We start from the raw sequence: 27,310 nt of genomic DNA on the forward strand, positions 1-27,310 counted from the left end.
GATTCAAAATTTACATATTATCTCTACCATGTAATTTTAGCTAAGGGGTCTCGGAGATGCTCTTTTAAGGTTTGAACCAATTTGGCCATTTTCTGCAAATGTGACCTGTCAGGGCTCTTATTAGTTAAAAACTTAATGATTTGTAGCTTCCACTAGGAAATGGTAATCTTTAATTATGGTGATTGTTATTTATTATTTCATGTGGGTTGGAATATAAAGTGTAACCATTCATGTTAGTTTCTGGCCAGATCATATGAAATCAGCTGTGAATATTTTAGACTACATATCACTATATCAGTACATTGCCTGGTAACTTCCCTGAGAACTATAACTTTGAGGTTCAGTCTGTCCAGATACTATGCGTGACATGGCAAAGTTTGCTCTGATTATATTTGCTTGAATACAAGGTTCTGTTTTAGTTATGGCAGACGAAATTAAGGACTTTGCTCTTTAGCTTATCACGAGGGAAATACCTTAATAAATTTGACTGGAGTAAACAATTACTAAGTTTTGCGTACATCCCTCATGACAACAGATAGAAGAAGGCAATCGTTGTCTGGCAGATTCTAATTGACAGATTCATTGACTGTAATTAGGGATCCAAACCAGCTGTAACTAGCAGTTCTGATACAATCAGGCTGCAGTTAGAGATGGTAATTAGCAGATTGTGTGTAGATAATAGGAGATAACTAAGCTATAATTAGTTACAGTAATTAGCAGATACATCTTCTCTATAATTGTATAATGTGTGTATCTCTTGTGTATATACGGAGTAAAAGGATATTAAATTAATTTAACTTTGATACCTAATGCCGTAGGTGATTCTTAATTTTTGACATTCTTCTATATGATGTAATTTTTTTTTGTCAAAAAACGTACTTGCATTACTTATAAAGCTTCAGAAAGAAGTACATGATGAATAAATTCAGGGGCATTTAAATGCCATTCCCTAGACTCTACAAAGAATATGCCACCCTCGCAGGAGCATGAGCAGCACTATTCGCATATCTATTTGCAGATCTACGTGTGAAACACACCTCCACTTCATCATTGCGATGAAACAAATCCATACAATCTCGAACGATGGTTGCAAAATAAGATCTTCCAGTAACACCGTTGCAGGCCTTTGCCAGAACTTGAGAATCAGTCTCAAATATGCATCTTCGAAAGTCCTTGTCTTTAAGCCAGGACAAGGCTTCCTTGAGGGATAAAGCTTCAGCTTCCCTTGGCGGCACCAGCCCTTCTCTTCTTACACTACGAGCTAAAAGAAACTGGCCATCTGCTCCTCGAACAATACTCCCCATCCCAACATACCCAATGTCTTCAAACAATGCCGCATCAATGTTTATTTTTACCCAGTTTTGCTGAGGTTTCTCCCATGTACTCACAGCTATCGGTCTTCTGGTATGACTAACATCACATAATTTCTCAGCCTGAGCTTTCCTCCATTCAATCAAGAGATTTGCTGCAGCTGCTTTTATTTAACAGGTGTATTAGTATCTTTGTACTTGTCATGAGTTTGGTTTTATTGATGCATGTGGTAGATAAGTTTGTATGAGAAATCTCAACTGAATTTGTAAACTACACCACATTACTAAAGATGGTATCCACTTCCAATAGAATAACTGGTGAAATTTAGCATAAGATGACATGAGCTTCCAATATTAATAGCACAATTGATGAAATTTATGGTGCTTGTCTGGCTCTTACCTTGGTTGATTACCTTCCTTTTCTATGATGTATATTTCCTCCCGTAAAAATATGTCAAATCTTTATGTAAAACCATTTAGCTGAAAGTTTCTGCTTGGAAAATTTGGGTCGCTTCGGCCATCTGATGTATCCGGCCATCATGTAATAGACAGTGTCCACTGACCCAAGTTGAGGATTTCATGAGTGAGTTTGCAGCATCTGTGGTGTTTTTCATTCTTCTGAGTCTTGCTTGGTCAATTCTGAGTTCTGCACAGTCTAAAAATATACGTCGAGAAAAATTTATGTTGCCAAAAAAAATATTCACTAATCTGATAATAGGAGAACCTGAATGTTTGTTAAATTTCACTTTGTGGTAGATCTATATATAGGGACGAAAGTAGGGGTACAGAGTGAAACGAACGTGAAGACTACAAGACCACAAGTCTTGAGAATGTGCAGGAACTAGAATATATAGAATTTCACTCCCCGGAATCCTTAACAACTTTCCAAGTTATACATACAAGTTGCTCCTTGCAAAGGAGTATTTCTGCTTTTCAAAGAAGATCAATAGACATCTTAGGTGTAAAAAATGGTTGTAACGATAAGTAGTAGTAACATGACTGCATCATCCAAATTTGTTTTTATTTGTATTTTCTTTTTCTTCCAGGATATTTTTGGAATTATGATGAGACTATGAGAGTGAGTCTGCCTGCGCTTTCAAGCTATCATGGGAACAATCTACTTCATTTGTTTTGCTTGATAACTTTCATTTTCTTTTATAAGCATGGTTAATTTCTGTGGAATTGTATGTATAGCACATTCTTTGTATGAGTGAGTGGATTAGGAAGAAGATTTATTTCGCAACTTGATCCTGTTATGTAGAACAGGATCAAAAGCAGACAATTGCAGAGAGTTTATGTTTCGGGTACTGAGGCCTAAGGCAGTTGCAGCAAAAGCTACAAATCTGTTTTAGGTAGGTTAAATCCAATGGTGAACTTTTAAGAAAACATGTCATGCTTTGTGAACCTACTAGACACTCTGAAACTAAATTTCTTACCCATAGCCTGTATTTCTACTAGAAATGACTGTTTTCAACAGAGAAAGATCAGCTCTAACAAAATATATTATTGCATTTTTAAGTGCCTTAATATTTTTCTACAACACATCAACAACAGTTCTTACCAGCGATCCCAAAGTCTAAAAGTCTAGAGATGTACAAAAAACCTAGGCTCGAAAATCTGGTCCGACCCGATCCGGTCAAAGCCCGGTCAAGTCCGTTACGGCCCTGGCTTAGGGTCTCGACGGGCCCTATATTTTTAGCCAAAGCCCGGCCCGGTTAAAAGCTCGGCCCGGCCCGGCCCGGCCCGATTTAAAACCCGAAAAAGCCCGGTTAAAATTTGATTATTCTAATATATTCTTATATATTTATGAATTCACATTTATTATAAATATAAATAATACTCTAAACATATATATATTTACATATTTTGTGATTAATAATATTATTTATATACTTCATTGCATAAATATCACTATATATATTTAGATAACAATGATAAAATATATTATTCTATAAACATGTTTATTTTTTGCCGAACTTAAATGTTTTCAACGAAATAATGTTTTCATAAAATATTCCATGTAAACTAATACATTTTTACGATGATCTAGTTCTTAACATATGTAGTCTTTAGAAGCTCTAATAAAACTCGATCCGATTTAAATTGAAAAAAAGCTCAGCCCGATCCGATCCGGCCCGAAAAAAAACCGGTCAGGCCCGCCTCGAGGGCCCAAACGGGCTTTAACATTTTCGGAAAGCCCGGTCCGACCCGACTCGATCAAAGTCGAAGTCCGGCCCGGTCAAAGCCCGGATTTTTTAATGCCCGATCAAAGCCCGGCCCGGTGGGCCTTTTGTGCATCTAGAGGCCATGTTTTACCATTGGGCTTGCAGCTGATTCGGAATAAATAACTTGTGTGTTTGACATGGCCCAATAGCACCCGGCCCATCAAGTATGTACTAATCCAAGCCTATTCGTAACCAACTTCCACCATCATGATGTGCAATCATTATGCAAGCCAGAACATTTTGGGCAATGCGGGCTCTCCGTAATTATTCTGACCCATAAATAATATAACCGAATCATTCTCAGTTTTTACTCATACTAGTTTATAGCCCGTACTTTACACACGGGGAGCTCAAAAATTATTTAATAAAATAAATAAATAAATTTATAATTTAAATTGAATAATATGATTATGAAAGATTAAATTATCTATATAATAATTGTATTACATCTACATATTATGATAAATTTATTTAAGAACTATTTTCGTTACATATGTTAATTTTATGTTATATATTTTATGAGATTATTTCTATAAATAGATCTGTTAAAATTTAAACTTTACTTCAAATTTGTATTAAAAACTTACCATAGGTGGTTTTAAAAAAAAACTTACCATAATAACACAATTCATATTTAAAATTGTATTGTAAAGTTTTTATAATTAAAATGGGTCATAATAATTAAAATGGGTCATAGACTCATAATAAGTATATGGATCTTTTATGAACCTAATATGGATACCAAACCTAAAAATGGATAGTCCACCGGGTCAAATTAAAGTTAAAAATCATATCTGAACCAAAATATGGATACCAAACCTTAGGAAAGGGTTATCCAGCAATTTATAATATATAGATTATTACCAAGTTTTGAGACTAGTAAATATGATTTGAAAAAACAGGGGCAAATTATTTGAGGTTTAAATATTTATAATATAAAAATTTTAAAAATAAATCTGTAAATATAAATACAAGCTGTATTTATAAAAATATCGCGATACTATATTTGTTTTTTAACGATTATCTTTAATATGAGCAATCTCATACGGTAAATATTATAGTGTTGTTTAGGAGATATTATAAAGGTATGACCATCTTTATTTCATACGATAAATATTATATTGTTGTTTAAGAGATATTATAAAGTTATGGTCATTGGCGGATGCAACCTTGTGCATGGTGTGTCAAATGACACACCATTATTTCAAGGAAAAAAAGTTTTCTTTTTTTTCCATTTGTGTTAATCAGGCTTTTGTTTTCATCTCTCACCATCTCTTTCTATCTTTATTGTCTAATCTTTGCAAATAAATTTTGGTTTAATTCTCCAACTTGTAATACCCGGTTATCTCGTATATAATGAAGTAATAAAATGAAAAGAGACGTAGTTCATAATTTTTTTATAAAAAAAATCAAAGAGATATCATGAATTTTTACTTTTAATTACATATAAGTAATTGTTTAGCATATAAGTATCAAAAAATTTGAAAAAATCTAGTGAAAATTATATATAAAAAATTGAATTTGCACCACCGACTTATGACATACTCACTTTTAGGTTTTAGTACCTAGTGAAGTACGCAGTACTTCCGATACTTCCAGATAAGCTAGACTTATAATTCGCAACTGATAATAAATAGAGTCATAAAATATTTTGAAACAATATGAAATGATCAAATATATTTGTTAGTATTAGTAATTACGTAATGAGACACCATTTTCAAAATCCTGCGTCCGTCACTGGTTATGGCCATATTTATTTCATGTTATTAAGTAGCTGATAGGATTATAATCTTTTAAATTATCTAATCCCATGTTTATTTTATAAAAAATTAGTGAAGGATTATATGATAATTATATAATCTGCTCTCATACTTGATAGGAAGAAATATATTTTATCTCCTTTTACAAGTCTTTTTAAAAAAAATATAATTCTTGCGTTGAAATCTCATGTGAAACAAATATAAAATTAGAAAAAATTTAAAAGATTATATTTTAATTCAATGACTATTCTTCGAAACAAAACTAAAATAAATTTTAAAGAATTATGATTTAATCATATACTTAATTTTTTCAAATAAAAAAAATATAATAGGGAAATTGTCAAGAATACCAATTTTTGGGTAATTATTTGCAACTCTGCTATCTTACTTAAAATCTTGCAAATTTACCATCTTTTTAAACATACAAACAATTAAATTGTAAAAATATCATCTTCATCTTCCCATTTCTTTTTTAACTTCTCTGCCCTCATCAATCTCCACTCCTTCCTCCCCTCTCTCCTCCTACGCCTCCGATCCAATCTTCTTCGTCTTCCTCTCTCCTGATTTCAACTCCACTTCCTTCTCCTCTGCCACTCTCTCCACCGGATCCTCCACCGCCCGTGCCGAAAAGCTCCAACACACCATTCGCAATCTCGAAACCCTCCTCTGCTCTCAAGTTCTCTCTCACCACACTCATCTCCTCTCTCAGCTCTCTAATCTTCACCAGGCTGATTCCTCTCTCTCTCATCTCCGATCTCCTTTCTCTACTCTCCACTCCTCGCTTTTACGCCTCCGCTCCGAGATATCCGAGCCGAATAAGGTGATCAAATCGGAGACTACAACTTTCCAATTTACATTATACTGTTTTGTATTTACAGTCGATTATTCAGTAACTTAGGTTATCGAGGAAATTAAGGGGGTTGATGAGTGTGGAGAGTTTGGATTTGTCGAAATGTGCTCAATTGTATTACGAGGTTATGAGTTTGTTTAATGAGAATGAATTAGTTGATTTTGGGGTTGTTTTGTGGTATTAGTATTGATCCCGCAGGAGCATTCATTTTTCGTCATTTGCAATCATTTAGGCAACTTATTTTGCAACTAAATATAATTTTTAACAGATGTTTTCAAATTTACATTTGTGGTTGCATATATGGTTGCGAGCAGTTGTAGATATGGTTGCAAATGCAACCTCCGTATTTTTGTAAATATTTTTTGAAATATAGTATTTTTGCAATTTGTTTTAAAAAATGACACTATTTTTACAAAAAATTTGTAAAACTTAAATATTTATGAGAAGCCCAATATAATATTACTTAATTCATAAAACTAATAATAATAAAATTAGTTATTCTCAAATTATTATCAAGTGATTATAATAAACATGGCTATAGTGTTATGGGTACATACATCAGTTTCAATATAAAGTGAAGAATTACCCAGTAGTAGGGGCTATATTGATGAAGATGAGGGGCTTAGTTAAATTGATGATGCGTAGCAGTAGAAGCATGAAAATATACAATCCATACTTATATGTATCTTCTTCAAGATGTTATTCTAGACCTGCGACCGTTGGTAACTCTTTTTCCCCGTTTTCTAATTACCCAGTTTAGCCCAAATGTATCAATTGCTATTGACTGTGTAGACCTAGACTTGATTATGAAGTTTGTAGTTAAGTAAGTTCTGCGTTTGATAGTTGCTCACTCGGAGAATTTACGAGAACAGATACTCATCCATAAACCATATTTGTAAAACAAAAAAAAAAGTAACTGCTCTGGTTTCTTATATCTTTTATTATAAATAAATAATTAATTAATGATTTTGATTGATGATTGATTAATTTGACACAGAAGGTGAAGATGGAATTATAAGAAAGGGAGATATGATTAACTTAAATGACCTCCTTTTCACCAAACACAGGGATTACCTTGTCAAATATGATGATGCCCAACAGGTATTTATCTCATATACATGCCCTCCGTTTGTTAATCAGTTCACGGATATTACATGCAAACCAAAACTCAAGCTGATAACACATACATGTACTGTGAGTTTTGTAGGTGAAGGCTGCGCATTTGGCTGGCAAGGTTACTGTGTTGTATTTTGTGCCATTACGCCCTGTTTATTCCAACACGTCTTCGAGGTCTAGATCTTTCTTGATAGACACGTACACTTATTTGCTGCCTGATAATAATTTTGAGGTTGTGTTGGTTGCTTATGGGACTTCAGAAGATAAAATTTTAAGTGATTCTTATACCAACTCCAAGAAGATTTTTGAAGTAATATTTTCTTGCATGCCATGGACTGCCATTCCATTCTCGGATATTTCATCAAGAGAACGTCTGGCTAGTAGATTTGCTATTCGCTGGCCGAGTCGTCACCCTTCTTCGGTTGTCATTGATTCATCGGGCATGGTTCTGCAAAATGATGGTTGCGACTTATTTAAAAGATATGGAGGTCTGGGCTACCCTTTTAGCGATGAATGGATTCAACATTTAGAAATTCAAGATGTTGCAACTGCTAAGAAGCCTTCTTTGAAAGCACTCTTGGCTTCCCCAAAACGTGATTATGTCATCTCAAACAAAGGGAATAAGGTATGGATGTGGCATAAAAATGTGTAGTTGACAACATTGCAATGGGTTTAAGAATGATAATTCTACTCAAACGAGACCTGTTTTGATTAACATTTTACTCTATAGGATTATCATGAATTAGTCTATTACTTCTGGCAGGTACTTATTGACGCTCTTGGAGAAAAGGTGGTAGCACTATATTTCTACGAAGAGGGTATTACTCCTACAGGCGTGACGGCAAATATTAAGAGAGCATATAAAGAGTTTGCCCTAAATAAATCGTGTTTCGAGGTTGTGCTAGTTTATCTGCATGGCACAAGTGAAACTATTGGAAAAACTAGTGAAGAATCATTTCGGAATACATTTGAGAACATGCCTTGGTTGGCAATTCCCTTTAAAGACCCAAAATGCGAAAGATTGGCGCGCTTTTTTGGTTATCCTAATAAGCAGAGTTCTGAGGAAGCTCCTACACTTGTAATCTTTGGGCCTCATGGGGAATTTATTGAACCATGGGGTGCTGACATAATGTACAAATTTAAGCTTCCTGCATACCCATTTACTCGTGAGAGAGTTGCCAAGTTATACACTGAAAAAATACAGCAACTGAAGCTGGAAATGCTCTGGGAACAAAATACTATCTTCAGACGGAAGGATGCGAGTGAGGTCAGTTCTTTTAATGTTTTGATATCTTGTCTTTACTGTTTTGACTAAAACCTTTTATGTCCAGTTTATTTCCTGTTATATTACTAATTTTCTATGTCCTTAAAAAGTTAGTTGCGTAAAGAAATACCGGATGTTTTATATCTAAACTTTGACTAACATTATTGGGGCTCTTGATACCAAATCAATGTTAGACAAATTTCTTGTAGAACACAATATAAAGGCTAAGCTAGACAGATTGCAGTGCAATGCCTAAACCATAGCAATAGAAGAATCTCAAAATTAATAATTTATCAATCTCAGGATTATGATAAATTACATCTTGTTTGTTAGGATAACTTTCTAACTAATCCCTATAACAAGACAGCTATTTATGATTACTGCTAATTAACTACCAAAATTAAAGAATTTCGTGATATTCCCCAACTATGAACTATAATAATTCTAATAATCTGCTTATCTTAAATAAGTAAGCTTCTAAATAGATTACCAACTCTATCCTTGATTACTATCATAAAATAAATACAAATTAATCTTTTACTTCCTTAATCACTGTCAGACTCTCAATACAACATTCAATTATTCATTGCATTATGCATTATGGGTTTGGAAGTTTGTTAACTACTTGTTTTCATTATAATCCTACTTTTTAGGTTCGATTTTCTGAACTTGTTGGAAATAGAATAATACTCTTTTTTGAGGGTCATGGAGAGAATGGTTATCGTAAAGAAAGGGTAGTTGAATTCCTAAGCATGTTAAAACAGAGCTATTTTGACATGAAGGGTACAAGTGATGAATTTGAAGTGATATACATCATGCAAGGCGAAACAGAATCTCCCTACAAATTACAGATTGCAGATCTGCCATGTTTTTTCTCACTAGCATCCGATTTGTTACCCATTGATCTTAGTCAGTATCACTGTTATTGTCACCTATTGCTGGCACGCAATATTTCTTTTCATTCGTGTGACCAGTGTGACAGATGGACTCATCGTTCTCGTTATTCTTCAATTCTTGGCTTTGATGAATATGGAAGAGTTGTCAGGAAATCATCATACTTTACTGTTCGTGATAGTGATTTTCCCTTTTGTGGCAACATGGAAGAAGAGGCCTTCTACGAATTAAAGTGTTATTACTCGTGGGGCTGTTCTGACGATAAGCATCGGGGGCTGCGGATCAACTCATACCACGTAAATAAGAACTTACCTCGGATATATAGCTCCAAGAAAAAACATAATAAGCGGACATAGAAGTGTGTGTGCATTGTAAGTTGGCTTACCTTGATGCCAAGTCCAATAACCCATTAGTGTCGTTGGTTTCGTAACTTAAAATTGGTATTTCTGTTGTTTGAATTCAGTTTAACTACTTGTACTTGTGCCAATGCACGGATGTGTCTTTGAATTTTTCATTATACTGATTTAAATACTTATTAGATTATTATTGACATTAATATATTACACACACCGGTTATCTAGTATCCCCTCGTATCCCCTCGGGATTTTATTATACGGTTTGTTTAGTATGTGCCCATGAACACATGCTAAGAAAGTGTGATAGATGAGTTGTAAAAATTTGATTGATGAGAATTTTTGTGGATGTAGGGGTCCATCATTATTTATTAACGAGTTCTCCACCAATCAAATTTTTACAACTCATCTATCACACTTTCTTAGTATGTGCTAATGGCACGCACTAGAAAAATTCTTTATTATAAATAAGTCAAACCGGAAAGGTTATCAGATTTATTATTTTGGTCGACAGAAAGGTCGTTACAAACTTATAACAAGTTTGATTCTGTAATTAAATAAGAAACACGGTCTTCCCATGCTTATTTCTGAAAAATATGAACATTACTACGATAGAATGTAGGGGTGCACGGACGAATCATTCATCATTCAACCGTAATAATCGCTAGCAATCAAGCCGCGTTTTACAGATAATCGTGAAATGTAGGTTGATTACAGATGAAAATTTTAGTAATCGCCTATTTCCGAGTGAAATTATTTTTAACATTTTATTATTATTGATTGTTATTATTTCTATTTAAAATGTATAATCATAACATTAGATACGATTTTTGTTACAATTAAATACTAGATACTATAAATAAACTTGTGCGAGGATAAATGGTTTAGCTTACGGTGGCTTGGGGCACAGAATAAATAAATTTATATAAAAATCAAATTTGAATTTAAATATTGAATGGGTATCAATTTAATAAAATAAATAAATTTAAGGAAATGTGAAACAATAATGAAAATCATTTGTCAAAGGTAATCAACATTGATAATTATATTACGTGATAAGAATATAAGTGCCAAATTTATTAAAATTTAATTTCAATTGTACCTGTATATAAAATATTTAAAAATACACTTTATCTTTTAAATTTATATCACAAATAAAATGAAAGCAGGTCAAAAGGAGATATAGAACAATAGAAGAGAAATACATTTTCAATAAATCTGCTCTCATAAGTTCTCCGGTGAGCGAGAATCGAACCGGATCAACAACTACGAAGTTTCGACCTCTGGCACCTCTGGCTGACCAACTATGAACCACACTTTTGCTGCACACTATTTCTTGTGTAGTAACTGTTTACAGATAATTGTTTATGAATTTAACCAAAACTATACATAATTGTTTATCTATAAACAGTGCCGTGGGAGCATATATATTTATACACACAAACACAAACAAATTTTTACTAGATTTATAATATAACATATACCTAAACACATTCGCTGTATAATTTAAATCGAAGGTAATAGAATAATAATGAGTTCAAATCGCATAGTACACATAATAACGTCTACTTACCAGGGACGTTTAATACCAAATGTCCAACATGTCCGAGTAAACAAAAACATGATCAAGCAAAGTCATCTCATTCAGATCCATCTCCTTGTATACTTTCATTGGTTGATTCTGGCGAGGTACACCATAAACTGGTCAGTCATCTTGGCCATTATACATCCACCAAGAGCAAAGATGACGTAATTCGGAAAAAGCCTCATTTTCCATACTGCCAGCATAAAACGGGAAATCCATTTCCTCATCCTTAAAAGAAACCATCAGTGATTTTCTGACAACTTGTCCATCTTGATCAAAGGCAAGCATAGAAGATCTTCGACGCCATTCGCCAAATTCGCCACACCAACATCCACACCAAAAAGCAGAAACAACTGGTACCGACAAAAGGTGACAATAACAACAAAACAAACTAAGATCAACGGGTAAAAGTTCAGATGCAGGTGATACAAACCATGACGGGGCATCTTTCATATGCTCAATGTATTGGGATTCTTTTCTGTTGTTCGTGATGTATATTACTTCAAACTCAGCGCTTGTGCCCTTCATGTTAAGGTACCTTCCTTTTAACATATTTAGGAACTCTTTTGCATATAATTTTCTACCATCATTGGCCTCAACTTCATTACCCTCAAAGAAGAGTATGATTCTCTTTCCAACAAGTTGAGAAAACCCAACCTACAACAGTGGATTATTAAGTAAAATAAGTAGAGAAACAAATTTGAAAACCATGAATCATACATACAGTGCATTGAGTTTTAAAAACCACAGACGTTTTACTTTGATAATTAACATGGCCTAATCAGATTAAGGTTAATCTTAAATAATAACAGAACAGGAACTTCAAATGAACCTATACAAAAAACTTGAACTCTGTTATGCTATGCCTATTAGAAACTCCATAATTCAAGGAAGACGAGAGAAAACACATATATGCATTAAATTAAAGAGACGTAATTTCTTTGTAAACATATTATATCTATTCAAATCTATCTTGTTTCAAAAAAAAATTCAATTCCATCTACATATAATGCCCAACATGCACAGGCATATGTGTGTGTGTGTGTTTGTCAAGAATTATACATACATGTATAGATATGTTAATTAACCTGATAACCAGATGGGATATCTGATGGTTTTGTTTATTGTAATGCAAAAAGTGTTGGTCAGATCGATTTTCAGTATTTCTTAGGTAAAATACAGAATTAGTAATATGAATGTAAGATGTCAAAAAAACTAACCTTGCTCCCATCTTTTCGTCTGAAAATAGTGTTCTGATCCCAGAGCATATCCAACGTCAGTTCCCTTACTTTTTCAGTGTCCGACTTGGCAACTCTGTGACGACTGAACGGGTATGCTGAAGGCTTAAATTTGCTAATAAAGTCAGCACCCTGACGTTCAATGAATTCCCCATGTGGCCCAATGATAACTAGTGTATAAAGCTTCATATCATGTGGATCACCAAAAAAGCGCTTCAACCTCTCACATCTTGGGTCTCTGAAGGGAAGGGCCAACCAAGGCATAGTCTCAAATGTATTCCGAAATGTTTCTTTACTCGTATTATCAGTGGTTTCACTTGTGCCATACAGATATACGAGCACAACCTCAAAACAAGATTTGTTTTGTGCCAACTCTTCATATGCTGTCTTAATATTTGTTGTCATCCAGTCAGGAGTAGTACCCTCTTCATAAAAATATAGTGCTACCACCTTTTCTCCTAACGTGTCAACAAGTACCTGGGAGTAATAAGTAAATTAACGAGAAGAAGAAATATAATAAAGCATGAATTATCAATAGTAAATTTATCGAATGTCCAATCCATCAAAATGTTTTATGCCAAGGCATTCATACCTTATCCCCTTTGTTTGTGATGACATAATCATTTTTTGGCGAACCCAAGAGCACTTCCAAAGAGGGCTTCTCAGCAGTTGCATCATCTTGAGCTTTTAGAAATTCTATCCTTTCATCGCTGAAAGGATAACCCAGGCCTCCATATTTTTTGAACAATTGACAACTATTATTTTGCATAACCATGCCAGATGAATCAATGATAACTGAGGTACTGCAACACCGCAGTCTGTCGATACCAAATCTACGTACTATACGTTCCCTAGATGTAATATCTGGGAATGGGATGGCAGTCCATGGCATGTGATAAAATATAGATTCAAAATTAGACTGGCTGTAATGCAAATCTTCTGCAGTCCCATAAGCGACCAAGACAACCTCAAAAACATTATCAGGCAGCAGATAAGTGTATGTGTCTATCAAGTATGATATGGAAATCCTCGAATACACATAATCATGATGTAGTGGCAAAAAATACAGAACTAAGACCTTGCCTGCCAATTGCGATGCCTTCACCTACAAAAGTTAACAGAATATTATCTCTCTTAAAGTAATGATATTTTAGTTTGCGAGTCCAAATACTATACACAATATAGTCTCAAATGTTATTGAACTCATTCTACAGTCAGTCATTACAATGAATAGACACATTACCTGAAATCACTCACACATCTGCTTTGAAGTCTAAACCTGAACTGAACTACTATATATATATATACACATAAACAAAAGGATTTTGTTTCATTAAAGCGCGGTCCAAAAGCTATGGTTGGCCTATAGTTTTGGAGAGAGACCAACCAAGTGTTAAGAGCAGGACCAGCCATGAAAAAGAGAGAGAAATCACATATAAAAGAGAGAAATATATGGAAAAATGCATATGATTCCATGATATTCTTATAAATATACATACAGAAAATAATCGAGGTACATATGTATAGAATAAGGCATAGTCTTATCCAGTAAACCTTAAACAAAAGTACCCGTTACCCATGAGGCCATGAACTAAATAACTTCAAATTATTCAAGACACTTAGTAACAGTGACATCATTTAAATCGAAGATACGAACCAAACAAATGGGTACATCACATCCAGGTGACCCAACTATTAATGCAATTACACTTCTACTTCCGGTTTCACAATTTGTACGGCCTACAATGATATAACTTCTATATTGGTTACAGTTTCGCAGATTACCAGCAGACTATAATGATGTCAAAGTAAAATTAGAGAGATGCAATTGTTTAATTATGACAGGTACATTTATTTAAGCAATGTAGCTTCGCATGCACACTGTTATATTCAAAAACTAATATTTAACTGGAGATTCTGAAATTTAGGCTAAACTGAGAAGTAGGGACATGTGGATGCTTCCCTATAATAGTTAGACAGTCGATGCGCTTGAAATGAAGCAGATGGGAATTTTGGTATAATTATTATACTTTCTCGAAGATACATATGAAGAGTTGTATAAAGTTTGTAGTATAAATTTTCATCCTGTTGCGAGTTAAATGCAATTCAGATCCCTTAGCTTTGTCTCATTTGAATTTAGATATTCAATCTTTAATTTCAATCACTAAGCATCCCTTAGCATAAGAACTCAGATCAGTGTACATCTCAGAAAAAACAAGCGATTCATACGAGATTTTGAAACGATCCAAACAATATCCCAGGCTGGTATTTGAATATCATGCATGAGAAAGTTTGGACGTCCACGCTTAAAACGATATCCCAAGCCCACAAAGATTTTATTCGAAGAAAGATATTCCAGCAAACCACGGGGTAGAAACATATGGGGCATGTGTTGCTTTAATTATTTCTTTTAAGCGGGCTAGGGCTTGTATATTGTTCATATAATTTCACATTTTAGACATATGTGATCCAATTACACTACGAGGATAATGATAATGATAATGCATAGGCTTGATTCTACTAGTAGAAAGGCTATGAGGAGTAAGACGAGATACTACATTTGAATTTGAGGATGAGGCTTCCCCACTATCATCAAACAAAGAGAGTTTCTCAAACTTATCTGTTATCTTATATGCATACAACACATGAGCATTGTTAGATTCCAAGCTCCAATTGTTGATCTCATACACGCAGGTTCATATAGCAATGAATCGGTACTATGCGTGAGGTGGTAACAATTGAACATAGGACACCAGACATATTATAACGCTTATCAGGAAGCATTGGAAACATTGAAAATTTTTGTTTAAAACCAGAGGGGAAAAGCCTGAATTTTGCATAGTTTCGACAATACCTATTCTTGCAGACATGGATATGGAATCTTTAGAATAAAGCATTCAATCACATCTAAAGGGGTAACTGTATGATAATTCTATGTGTTCTAGCTACTGTAGAAAATACAGAGTATGAGGCCGCCACCCTGTGGCCTGACATACTATCCTAACCCGCATATGCATGGAGAGGGTGGAACCAATCAACACCCTCTATACTTTCCGCGATTGGGGTATCCGTAAAATTAGCCCTTGAAGAGGGTCCCCCTATATGGAAATGATAATTTTAACCGGGAGGCCCTTACTCAGCTCCCCGACTGCCCTACAACCAACTATTGATAGTACCAGTGTCCACACTCTATATATGGTAGAACTATATGAAATAGTCTAGCTATCGAGATAGGCCTAACTTTTACTCTATAGGAGGTAGTCTTTGGGCTATAGTAGATGGGACTGAAAGGTTGTTTATCAGAATTTAAATACAGCAAAGCTGAGGGATGTGAACTGCATTTAACTCTTCTGTTGCAGAAAAGATTGTTGCAGAAAAAATTGTGCCCATCATCATCGCAACAAAAAAGTATTACACAGGGGAAAAAGAATAACTACCTAGGAAATTAAGAAATATCTATGGAACAAATGCTTAAATTGGCCACTAAAAAGAAGGATCTAGTGTTGACAAAATATAAGTGTGCTTAATCTGCTGGTATCCATATTCAATACAAAATGTCATTTTGGCATTTTGAATTAAACTTGGAATACTTCCGATCTTACTCAACGCCAGAAGGCAAGTTTGCACAACAATTCTTTAAAGTATTGATAGTTTATTTGCTGAGACCAATATTACTAAAAAGAGTGTTACATGTTACCGTCCTTGCTCTTAAGGTCATAACAACAAATTATAGCCACTTGGATTTGATTTTATTTACGCATACTTTAGTTTTAATGTCTTAACTACTATTAATATATAAAATTATTCAGTGGGCTTAAAAAGAAGGTTTTGTTTCATCAATGTGCAGTCTAAAATGATATAGGTACACATGTAAGAATAAGGCATAGCCTTATCAAGTCAACCTTAAACACAAGTACTCATGAACAATATAACATACTTGCGATAATTCAAGACACTTGATAAAAGACATTTTAATCTTCGACACTAACCACACACATGGATGCTTAAACATGGCATTGACAACATAGTCATTATGTCTGACAATATTATCCCTATAACAAGAATCACTAGGAGGAAATATCATTCTAATCGACAACACACACCAAACTGTGATACATTTGTACTTACCTGGACGTCGACGTGGTCCTTATGTCTGATGACATAATCCCTATACTTGGTGAAAAGGAGATCATACAAATTAATGATGTCTCCTTTCCTTATAACCTTATTCTCTTCCAATAGCTGCTCCTTGTTTTCTGTAAATTTTTAATTCTATGATCAAAGTCTAAACAATTGAAAAAAATTTAATTACCAAAAGATAGTAAGCATAAACATAACAACCCTTTTTAAGCAACCAATTCAACTAAGAAAATACAATACAGTTAAACCTCTTTAAAGTAATAGGGTCGGAACCAAGTTTATTATTTTACCGGCAGTAAAATACACTGTGTCTATTATGTTGGGACCGGAGAAAAATATTAATCAATTATTATTTCATCGAGGTTTAACTGTTGCCATCATCTTTATATGTTAAAATTATAACTTATAATCAATTCGAAACAAAAATAACAAAAATAATTGTGTAAAGGCTATAAAGATACAATCTTTACAAGTTAAGTTTGTGATTCTTGAATTACAAGAACAAGTAGATATAGGCTAACCTGGGAGATGGGGGCATGTGGATGCTAGCCTATAAGTGTTAGCAGTAGAATTGAAGCTGGGAAATTTAGTGGCAGGGTGATGATTTCTTGGAGATACATACCAAGAAGAGTTGTATACTACAAGGTTTAAAGTGTAAAGTCTCATTCTTTTGCACAAAAGATTGTGCACCATCTTTAATTGTGCTAAACTCCTCATCTTCAATTGCGCCTAAACCCTATACAAATTACAAAGTTTATGACTTTTTTAAAATTTGTCTATCACTTGCTGAAGAATCAGTTAGGGTCGTTTGCTTCACACGGGGGTTAATGAATCATTCGTCATGTTATGTGTTTGGTTAGGTGTTCCGTGCAATAAAATTTGTTTATTTTAAATAAATTAAATTTATCCATCAAATTTGATTTCACCCAAGTTTAGGGTGTATTCATTTGAGATTCTGGAGGATTTTTATTGATTTTTAAAATCAGCAGGTATTCCATAAGGATTTTAAATAATCTTTTAAAATCTTGAGGTATTTAAATCAAATTTTAAATAATCCTTATAAATTTGTGGGTATTCATTTGAGATTTTAAAAAATCTTATAAAATCTGTAGGTATTCAATCCAGATTCTAAAAAATCAAACAAAAACTCTATGTATTCAAATTTTAATAGATTTGCAAGAGTCATGGATTTTGAAGTATCTGTTTCATATTTTATAGGGTTAATTACACTTTACACCCTAGTACTATGTTACAAAAACAAATTTGTACCATAACTTTAAGAAATTCAGTTTGCACCCTCATACTTCAAATTTGGAATTCATTATGCACCCCTTTTCAGAATTTTGTTGAATTGGATAGGGGTAAAACCGGAAATTCAACAATATACTTAATCAAAATAAAATATAGCTTGTTCAAATATTATTAAAAATTGTATATTATTTTATAGCAACTATAAAATAATAAATTTTTAATTTTCAAATAACACTATTAATTTTACATTCGATTATCATTTTTTAATATCAATTTAAAAAAAATTATTACTCTACTTAATTAAATTTAGTTATATAATCAAAATTAATTGTTAAAATATTTTTTTGTAGAATTACAAAATACTAGAATTAATAATATAAAATGAAATCAAAACTCAAATTACTATTATCATTTAAAAATTAAAAACTTACAATTTTGTATCAAAATTCAATTTTTAACATTATTTTAAAAGACATGAAATTAATTTACTTAATATTTTTGCTGAATTTCCGGTTTTACCCCTATCCAATTCAACAAAATTCTGGAAAGGGGTGCATAATGAATCCCAAAGTTGAAGTATAGGGGTGCAAACTGAATTTTCCAAAGTTCTGGTACAAATTTGTTTTTGAAACATAATAGTAGGGTGCAAAGTGCAATTTACTCTATTTTATATACAAATTTATGAACCTCAAATCTCTTAGTTGAAGTAAAGATTTTGATGGATTTACAAATCATAACAATTTATTACTAGGAAATCAAAAAATAATAAGTGAAAAATATATTACTTGCATATATTTATACCTACATATTTTTTCATCTTCATGTTTGTGTGGTGCTCCCAGGGTTGTTTTCTTCTCTGTAGGTTTGTTTTCTTTTCGTTCTTTATATGGTTATATCTTTTTGTTTTTGCATGTCATATATATTTTATTTATATAGTTATATAACTCCGTATAATTGTATATGTATAGTTATATCTCTGTATAGTTGCTGTGAACATATGTATATTGGTAAATTTTTTTGTTACATATCATATCGTATATTGTCAATTGTCAATTTTTATGCATCTTTATGTGATATATGCGTTCTAAATTTTAAAACGTTTTAGTTCTATTATGGCTGATTCGCAAAGTGTCAAAAAGAGAGTTAGTTATGATCAATGGACGGTAGATGAGAGTAATGCGTTATTAGAGCTTATGGTTGATGCCGCGAGTCGAGGATGACGTGATAATCGTGGTATCTTTACTAAACAAATAGTAATCGATCGAATTCTTCCTTCGCTTAATGAAAAATTTAAGTATAATAAGACTTATAACAATTATCAAAGTCGACTAAAATGGTTCAAAAATCGGTATCTCTCTTGTTCACCTCTTATGAGTTTTATATGACCCTATTTCTAAGAGATTCACTGCTCCAAATGAAGTATGGGAAGAGTACTTAAAGGTAAATCCAAATCTTTATGCTATTATTCGTGTGAACGCTTAAATATTTTATTTCTTAGAAATTGTTATGCTAACAAAATATTTTGTGTCAGGCTCACCCAAAAGATCGTAACTTGCGTTATGAGACATTTTATGATTATGCTATGGCAAGAACTCTTTGAGACGGGAAAGTAAGTCAGGATGATCACCTGCAGAAAAGCTTTCGAGTTTTGAGACCAAATGAGCATGATCTTGTTCCATATGTAAACTAGTTAGGATTTTCGCAAACTCGGTGAATTTGGAAGGCTGGTTAGCGAATCTCTGTCTGACTGTAAAAGTGAACTGCTGGGCTTTTTGTTCAAGGGTTTGTTGCAGGGTTTTCATGACTGCTTCTGAGTTTGAAAAGATCGTACAATGTGAAGTTTCAGGGCTTAGTTGATTGAAAATTTGATTGTAAGAGAATAAAATAGTTGTGAGAATAACTTTTTAGGCTTGGGAGGATTATTTTAGGTTTAAAAATTATTCTTGAAATTGTGTGGATAGTGTAGTTCCTAAATCTAGATGGCATAATTACACTTGTTATGACTTCAAATGCTAAGCATCTCGCATTTGAGATACCAAAGCCATAGATTTTATTTACTTAATATGCTTGATGCACTGTAGTTATCTCCGTATTTTCTTTTCCCCATATACTTCATGTTGATTGGTTTTTCAAATGTCTACAAGCATACTCATGTCTATTTTATCAAGGTTATCCTTGGTCTTAAGGGGTATGTAGGTATAATTCTGTGGTTGGTGGATTTATGTAAACTAGAAACGAAAGTAATTTACCTCTAAAACTGGAAGAGAATAATTCTTTGTGACTCGATATATTGGTGGTTATGTGGAATTCTATTGTCTTTCTTCTGCCTGCAATCTATTACCTAATTGATCATAAATATTTCGTGTATAATGCATTGGTAAGTTAAAGGTTACTGCAGTGAGTTTATTGTGTTTAGAATCACTAAGAAGATGGTATGGTACTATGGTTTAGTTTATTGTTCTTGTCCCAACTAGTATACAATGGTTTAGTTTACTTCACGTGAACATTTCTAATCTCTGTTTTTTTGTAATTTTCGTGCAGATTTAACAATATGGATAATGCGATAATGCTGGAAAACAGAATAGAAGAAGAAGAATTCGAAGAAGAAATTGACAATCAATTTTATGAAACAGTTAAGTATTTATTAATGATGATCAATGTGATAATGACAGTGTTAAAAGCTAATTTAACTATTATGAATGAACCTATTGGTCGTTCTCTAACACGACGACCAATATCTAGACTTGGATACTCTTTTATAAATAATTTGATGAAAGAAGATCCAGAAAATTTTCGCGAGTTACATAGAATGTATCCAAATGTGTTTCTTAAGTTATGTGGCATTATAAGAGAGGGAACTAATCTAGAAGATACACGATATGTGTCTATTGAAGAAATGGTTGCTATGTTTCTACTAACTGTAGGACATAATGATCGTTACTGTAATGTCCGACAAAGGTTTGGTCGCTCACACTTCACTGCTAGTAGAAATTTTAATAAAGTTTTGAAGGCTTTGAATACTATAGCACCACAAATGATGGTAAAGCCCGGGGGTATTTCCCCGAAAATTTCTGGAAGTACAAGATTTTATCCTTACTTTAAGGTAACTTTTTGCACTAAAAGTATAATAATTTGACTATATTCTAGTCTAATTTTTAATTCTAATGTTATATTTTTATGGATATATTAATTTAGGATTGTGTTGGTGCTATTGATGGAACTCATATTCCGGCCATGATAAAAGGTCGAGATGTTAGCAGCTACCGTAATCGTCATGGATTTAATTCCCAAAATGTTTTAGCTGCTTGTAACTTTGATTTGGAATTTATTTATGTGCTTAGTGGGTGGGAAGGTTCAGCACATGACTCAAAATTGTTAAATGATGCACTATCGAGGAGAAACAGGTTGGAAGTTCCTCAAGGTAATATTTATTTACACTTTTATTTATTGCTTTTCTTCTATCTATAGTCTTGTGACTTTTTATTTTATAAATCAAAAATAAACTAGTCAAAAATGTTTCATTTTCAGGAAAATATTATCTTGTTGATTGCGGATTTGCTAATTGTCGTCAATTTTTATCTGCAATTCGTAAAGTAAGATATCATCCAAAAGAGTTTGGTGGTGAAGGTCGTCACCCAAGAAATGCAAATGAGCTATTTAATCTCCGTCATTCCTCGTTGAGAAATGTGATCGAGAAAATTTTTGGTATCTTCAAATCTCGATTTACGATATTTAAAATTGCACCTCCATTTCCATTTCAAGTACAAGCAGAGTTGGTACTAGCTTGTGCTGGTTTACACAATTTGCTTCGAAAAGAATGTCGCTCTGATGAATTTCCTATTAAAGTAGTAGATGACCAATCTTCAGACATTGAGGAAGCTGATAACCCAAGCCAACAACAACAAAGGTCTGAAGCAAATACTTGGAGAGCTAACATCGCTAATTCTATGTGGGAAGATAGGCCTCGTAATGCAGTAAACGAAGAATATGAAGAAGACCAATATGATAAGAGCGAGGCACATAACGGATATTGAGTGATGAGTTACATTTTTTTTGTTAGTTGATGGGTTGGACTTGTTATTTAAATCTTGTTATTTAATTTGCACTACAACATTGCTATTAGTTGATATATTAAAATATTAATTCAAAAAATATTAGTAAAACAATCCAATTAAATCTGTGAGATTATATTCAATCCATCAAAATCCATCAAAATCTGCATAGAATTAGAAAAATCAACATCCAAATCTACGTGGAATTTAAACAATTCATGGATTTTTGAAAATCTATTAAAATTCATGGATTATTAACAATCCATTAAAATCTCAAATTAATACACCCCTAAATAATGGGTATTAAATTTTAAAAATGGTGAAACAAATATAGATATGAGTTTATAATGAACCAAACAAACTTATACATGATACGAGGATGAGATGTACCAAACGATTGGACTGAGGTTAATTTAGTTCCCAACAAAAATAGGTCAAATAAATTAGTTGGATCATAGGTTTTATCTATTTATTTAATACTATATTACTATAATACCGTTGTTGGGAGGATTTGATCCTTGGTCGTTGCTAAAATAGCCTAAATAATAATATTTTTAATATTATGGTAAGAAGTATTCGAAATTTAAATTATATTCTTTACTATGGAGAAAATTTATCGATTTTTTTTAACTCTTCAACAATTTTCTTAACATTGAAAAACTTGGTTTTGCCCAATATTTAGTAAATCGCGTTTCGTAGTGGCCTTAAAACTTCGGGCTTTAGAGTTCTACTCCTGACATATATTAATTTGATAATGCCTTCAGGTTAAATAACAATAATATATATTATTTATTCGTCCTAAAATAAAATAATATTCACCTGAATTGGATTAAAATTTAAGACAAACTAAATATAATTAATTAACTGAATTTTCTTGATGTTATGACCTAAGACTAAAATAAAATAATCTATAGTATTCATTTGCGCTAAAAGTAAAATTAAATTAAGCGTAAATATAATTCTTTACTACTGATTCAGGATAAAATTAAATTAAATTAAAATCTACCTAAGTCGTTGGTAGATATAATGCGGGCTTAAAAATGAGTAGCATAACGGGGATCCGCTCCTAATAGCTCAAATATTAAAAATTTGATAGTCTGTTGGTTGTCTATACAATATTTGAGTTGATATAATTATGGGACTTTTTTCAATTTTTATAATATTCAAGTAATATTTTTATTAAAACGAAATCAGAGATAATTTGTTAGTTAGCATATATAAAAGGGTAGCCCTAAACCGATCCGATATATACTATTTATTTATCCGGGCTACAAAAATTATACAATAAAGCAAAATTAAAAATTATAAAATAATTGAACAACTAAAACAAAATAATATATAATTTTATTTGGCTAACATAAAACTTTATCATTAATTCGGGTTTTTATTCTGTCAATAAAATTATATCTATTATATCTTTCAATCATAAATATTATTTTAAACTAAAATAATATCATTTATTTCAGATATCCTTAACTTAAAAATTCAAACTCATTCTTGATTTCTCATGTTTCTTCTTTACCAATTATGCAGGTTGATTAATTTTTAGTAGTTGGGATATCTCATAATACAATCAATCCAGGTAAGCCATTTTACAATTCAAATTATCATTTAATTATTTTCCATTCACTCGGCCATCATATCCTCCATAATTATATTGCTAAGTAGTTGTAGGTGATTTTTTGTTTGCATAGTCCATTATTTTACTTAGATCATCTGTTTCTTTGTAATACTCCTTCTGTGCCAAAATATAAATTTCTATGACTTTTTATACGTATTTCAAGATGTATAAAAGTTATAATCCCGCATATTATTTTTAAATTTTTTTTTTGAATTAAAATTTTATTCAAAAAAATTAAAAAAATATTTAATGCAACTATTAGTTTATTTATTTTAAAATATACCTAAAAGTCGAAGAGACTTATATTTTGGGACGGAGATAATCTATATTATTCCTACAAAACTTGTGGATATTCTTTCTTTCCTTAGTGATTTTAATACACTGTTTCACCATGTGTTTGACAAAATCTATAGGTTAATTATCGAATATATCACTTATTCCAGTCCAATATATCAAACAGATCACTGAGAAATTTTTGATCTCTATTGAGTCGCTCATTAGATAAGATATAGCACCTCGTTTAATATTTTAACAGTGACAGACAGAATATAGCAGATCTAACATTATAACAGTTAATTTTGTAATGTCAGCATTCCATGTCAGACTCGATCCACCTAAATACATTTGCATTGGGTTTTTAAGGTTCCTTGTACCTTTTTCAACACTTTTCTTTTATTTGAAACGTTATAATTTCATGTAGACAATCCACGTCAATGCCACTCTGTCTAATTGAAGGCCCATGTCAAGTTCATATAAACGAATTTAACGTAATACGTTTATTTTAACATGAAAACTCATTATAACCTAATGTAGTGCAACCATTCAGCTGTTGAGTTACTTAGTTGAGAAAAAAAAAATTGTCAGTGACCCACTCGATATATTAAAGTAGAATAAGTGATTAGTTTGATAATTAACCCCAAAATCTATTAAAGAAGATGTTTACTTTTGCATATGTAATTTCTTTGAACATGTGTCCATTCACTTTGCAAAAACAAATTTTGGAATGTGATGATAAATTTCATGTTGAACTTGTTGTGAAGGTTAAATATCAAATATGTCATTTATTACATCCAAATGTATCAAGTGAGTCACTGACTACTGTAGAGAGAATAGAGATTAAAAATAAACTTCATTGATTTCGTAAAACAGAAATGTACAATCTGATTCCTTAAAACTATCTACAAGAGAATATATTTAGATCTAAACTAATCAACTTTGGTGCCATTTCTAACTAACTTTTCCTATACACAGACTTATTTACCCTTTACTACTTAGTGTATTTACAGTTGTATACTTAAGTTGATCTTTAAACCCAATAATCCCCTTAAATTGGGAGGAGTGAAGATGTTCACAACACCCAGTTTGGTTTGTAGATAAGAAGTTCGAGCAGACGTGAGAGGCTTGGTGAGAATATCAGCAAGTTGATCAATAGTTGATAGATAAAGCGGATGAATAAATCCAGCTTTGACTTTGTCCCGTACCATATAAACATCCATCTCAATATGTTTAGTTCGTTCGTTCAGAACTGGGTTCTCAACAATACTAATAGTTGAAGTATTATCACAGTACAATGGGATAGGGGTAGAAACTGGGAAATGCATTTCCTGAAGAAGAATGTGTAACCATGTAGCTTCACACACGACATTTTCTATAGACCTGCATTCAGATTCAGCAGAAGGCCTTGCAACTGTATTTTGTTTCTTAAATTTCCAGGAGATAAGAGAGTTGCCTAACAGAACACAGTAGCCAGAGAGAGATCTTCTGGTCATGGGGCATGTGGCCCAATCAGCATCACTAAATATCCTGAGTTGAAGAGTACTATGAGCTAAGAGTAATAGATCTTGACCAGGAGCCTGTTTCAGATATCTAACAACTTTAAGTGCAGCATGCTAGTGAAGATTAGTGGGATTTGAAATGAACTGGCTAAGAATTTGGACTGGATAGGACAGTTCTGGCTTGGTAATAGTGAGATAGATCAGTTGACCCACTAACCTTCTATAAGATGTACCATTAGCCATAGGTAAACCATAAGTTGTTGTAAGTTTATGTTGAGCATCAATAGGTACCTTACTAGGTTTGGAACCAAGTAAGCCAGTGGTTTGTAAGAGATTAAGAGCATACTTCCTCTGGTGCAAATAAAATCCTGATTGTGATCTTGCGATTTCAATACCAAGGAAATAATGAATGTGACCCAAATCCTTGACTTTAAAATGCTGAAGAAGATGATCCTTACCAGCATTAAGTTGTGAGGTACAAGATCCAGTCAAAATTATGTCATCTACATAGACCAAAGGAGCAGTGTAGAAAGTTGCATCTTGAGAATAAAGAGAGAATTATCACAATTGGACTGAACAAATCCAAACAGCAGCAATGCTTTGGAAAAAAATTTCAAGCCACTCTCTTGGGGCTTGTTTCAAGCCATAGAGAGTCTTAAGAAGCTTGCATACCACCTTCAGACCATGGTTTCTAGATGGAATAGGAACACCAAGGGGAACTTGCATATATATATATACCTCTTCATGGAGATCTCCATGAAGAAAGGCATTAGTAATATCTAATTGTGTAACAACCCACTTTTGAACAGCAGCAAGAGATAAGAGTAACCTTACAGAAGCCATTTTTGCTACAGGAGCATAAGTATGAAAATAATCAAGGCCTTGTGTTTGTGTAAATCCTTTTGCTATAAGTCTTTCCTTGTACCTATCTAAGGTACCATCAGCATTATATTTAACCTTGTAAATCCATTTACAACCAACCACTTTCTTGCCAGCAGGAAGAGTAGTTAGTTCCCATGTATGATTAGATTGTAAAGCATTTAACTCAGTTTGCAAAGCATTGCACCATGAAGGATCAGTAATGGCTTGTTTATAGTGAGTAGGTTCAAAGACTTTGACAGAGTTAGCAATAAATGACTGATACTGAGGATGCAAATGAGACACTTGATCTGCATTTTGAATAATATATGCAACAGTAGAAAGAGCATTTTTCTTGTGAAGAAAATCTGGTAAGCCTACAAAATCAGTGTATTTGGCAGGTATAGTTCTAGTTCTAATGTGTTTAGATGGAAGTGGAACTTGTGGTTCAGGTGAAGTTTGTGGTATTGAGGTAGCTGTAGGTGAAACTTGTGATTTAGGTGTAGTTGAGAGGGATGATGATGGTTGAGAAATGAAATCAGAAGTAGGACTAACTGAGATTGGAGAAGATGAGAACAGTGATGGTGAAGAGGATGAGTGTGAGTGAGGATGGGGAAGATTTAAATCATCCACAAAGGAATGAAAAGAAGGAAACAAGAGTGTAGGAACTGTATCAATATCAGACAATGGAGAAATAGCATACGAAAATATGTCTTCATAAAACAAGACTTCCCTAAATACAAACATTGTTTTGGTGGACAAATTATAGAGTTTATACCCTTTTTGATGTGGAGGATAGTCAAGAAACAAACATTTATGAGCTCTAGGCAGAAACTTATCTTTCCTAAGAGACAATGTGGAATCATAACATAAGCATCCTAAAACTCTTAAATGGTCATAAGAGGGATGTTTGTTAAAAAGAAGATAATAGGGAGTTTCATTTTGAAGCATGACACTGGGGGTCCTATTTATGAGATAAGTAGCAGTAAGTAGACAATCCCCCCAGAAATGTAGAGGT

The 27,310-nt window shown here is 32.9% G+C and overlaps 3 protein-coding genes across 5 annotated transcripts; 1 reads left to right on the forward strand and 2 right to left on the reverse strand.

Annotated features, from left to right (window-relative positions):
- Window positions 1-956: 956 nt before the first annotated feature.
- Window positions 957-2,750, reverse strand: LOC141702127 (uncharacterized). Its single transcript, XM_074505813.1, has 2 exons — window positions 2,747-2,750; window positions 957-1,471 (listed from the first exon to the last, which is right to left on the reverse strand). The coding sequence occupies exons 1-2, from the start codon at window positions 2,748-2,750 to the stop codon at window positions 957-959; spliced, it is 519 nt and encodes a 172-aa protein (XP_074361914.1).
- Window positions 2,751-5,746: 2,996 nt separating this feature from the next.
- On the forward strand, window positions 5,747-9,995 carry LOC141702135 (putative nucleoredoxin 1). 3 transcript variants are annotated; one of them, XM_074505825.1, is made up of 5 exons: window positions 5,747-6,115; window positions 7,143-7,246; window positions 7,353-7,886; window positions 8,025-8,528; window positions 9,308-9,995. In XM_074505825.1, the coding sequence occupies exons 2-5, from the start codon at window positions 7,175-7,177 to the stop codon at window positions 9,773-9,775; spliced, it is 1,578 nt and encodes a 525-aa protein (XP_074361926.1). In that variant the 5' UTR covers window positions 5,747-6,115; window positions 7,143-7,174; the 3' UTR covers window positions 9,776-9,995. The 3 variants fall into 3 exon arrangements, with proteins under 3 accessions (XP_074361926.1, XP_074361923.1, XP_074361925.1); XM_074505822.1 differs by having other exon boundaries at window positions 5,748-6,115; window positions 9,179-9,995; XM_074505824.1 differs by having other exon boundaries at window positions 5,748-6,115; window positions 7,146-7,246; window positions 9,179-9,995.
- Window positions 9,996-11,195: 1,200 nt separating this feature from the next.
- On the reverse strand, window positions 11,196-17,532 carry LOC141702140 (putative nucleoredoxin 1-2). Its single transcript, XM_074505828.1, has 5 exons — window positions 17,257-17,532; window positions 16,724-16,851; window positions 13,188-13,700; window positions 12,578-13,072; window positions 11,196-12,014 (listed from the first exon to the last, which is right to left on the reverse strand). The coding sequence occupies exons 1-5, from the start codon at window positions 17,450-17,452 to the stop codon at window positions 11,478-11,480; spliced, it is 1,869 nt and encodes a 622-aa protein (XP_074361929.1). The 5' UTR covers window positions 17,453-17,532; the 3' UTR covers window positions 11,196-11,477.
- Between the last annotated feature and the right edge of the window lie 9,778 nt (window positions 17,533-27,310).

Source organism: Apium graveolens, unplaced genomic scaffold, assembly GCF_009905375.1.
Source record: "Apium graveolens cultivar Ventura unplaced genomic scaffold, ASM990537v1 ctg4685, whole genome shotgun sequence".
NCBI lineage: Eukaryota > Viridiplantae > Streptophyta > Magnoliopsida > Apiales > Apiaceae > Apium > Apium graveolens.

Coding starts and splice junctions, on each gene's coding strand:
- LOC141702135 (XM_074505822.1), top strand. CDS start 7,175: ATGATTAACTTAAATGACCTCCTTTTCACCAAACACAGGGATTACCTT. Junction 7,887..8,024: donor TCTCAAACAAAGGGAATAAG/GTATGGATGTGG, acceptor TACTTCTGGCAG/GTACTTATTGACGCTCTTGG. Junction 8,529..9,178: donor GACGGAAGGATGCGAGTGAG/GTCAGTTCTTTT, acceptor CCTACTTTTTAG/GTTCGATTTTCTGAACTTGT.
- LOC141702140 (XM_074505828.1), bottom strand. CDS start 17,452: ATGAGGAGTTTAGCACAATTAAAGATGGTGCACAATCTTTTGTGCAAA. Junction 13,073..13,187: donor TCACAAACAAAGGGGATAAG/GTATGAATGCCT, acceptor TATTACTCCCAG/GTACTTGTTGACACGTTAGG. Junction 12,015..12,577: donor GACGAAAAGATGGGAGCAAG/GTTAGTTTTTTT, acceptor CCACTGTTGTAG/GTTGGGTTTTCTCAACTTGT.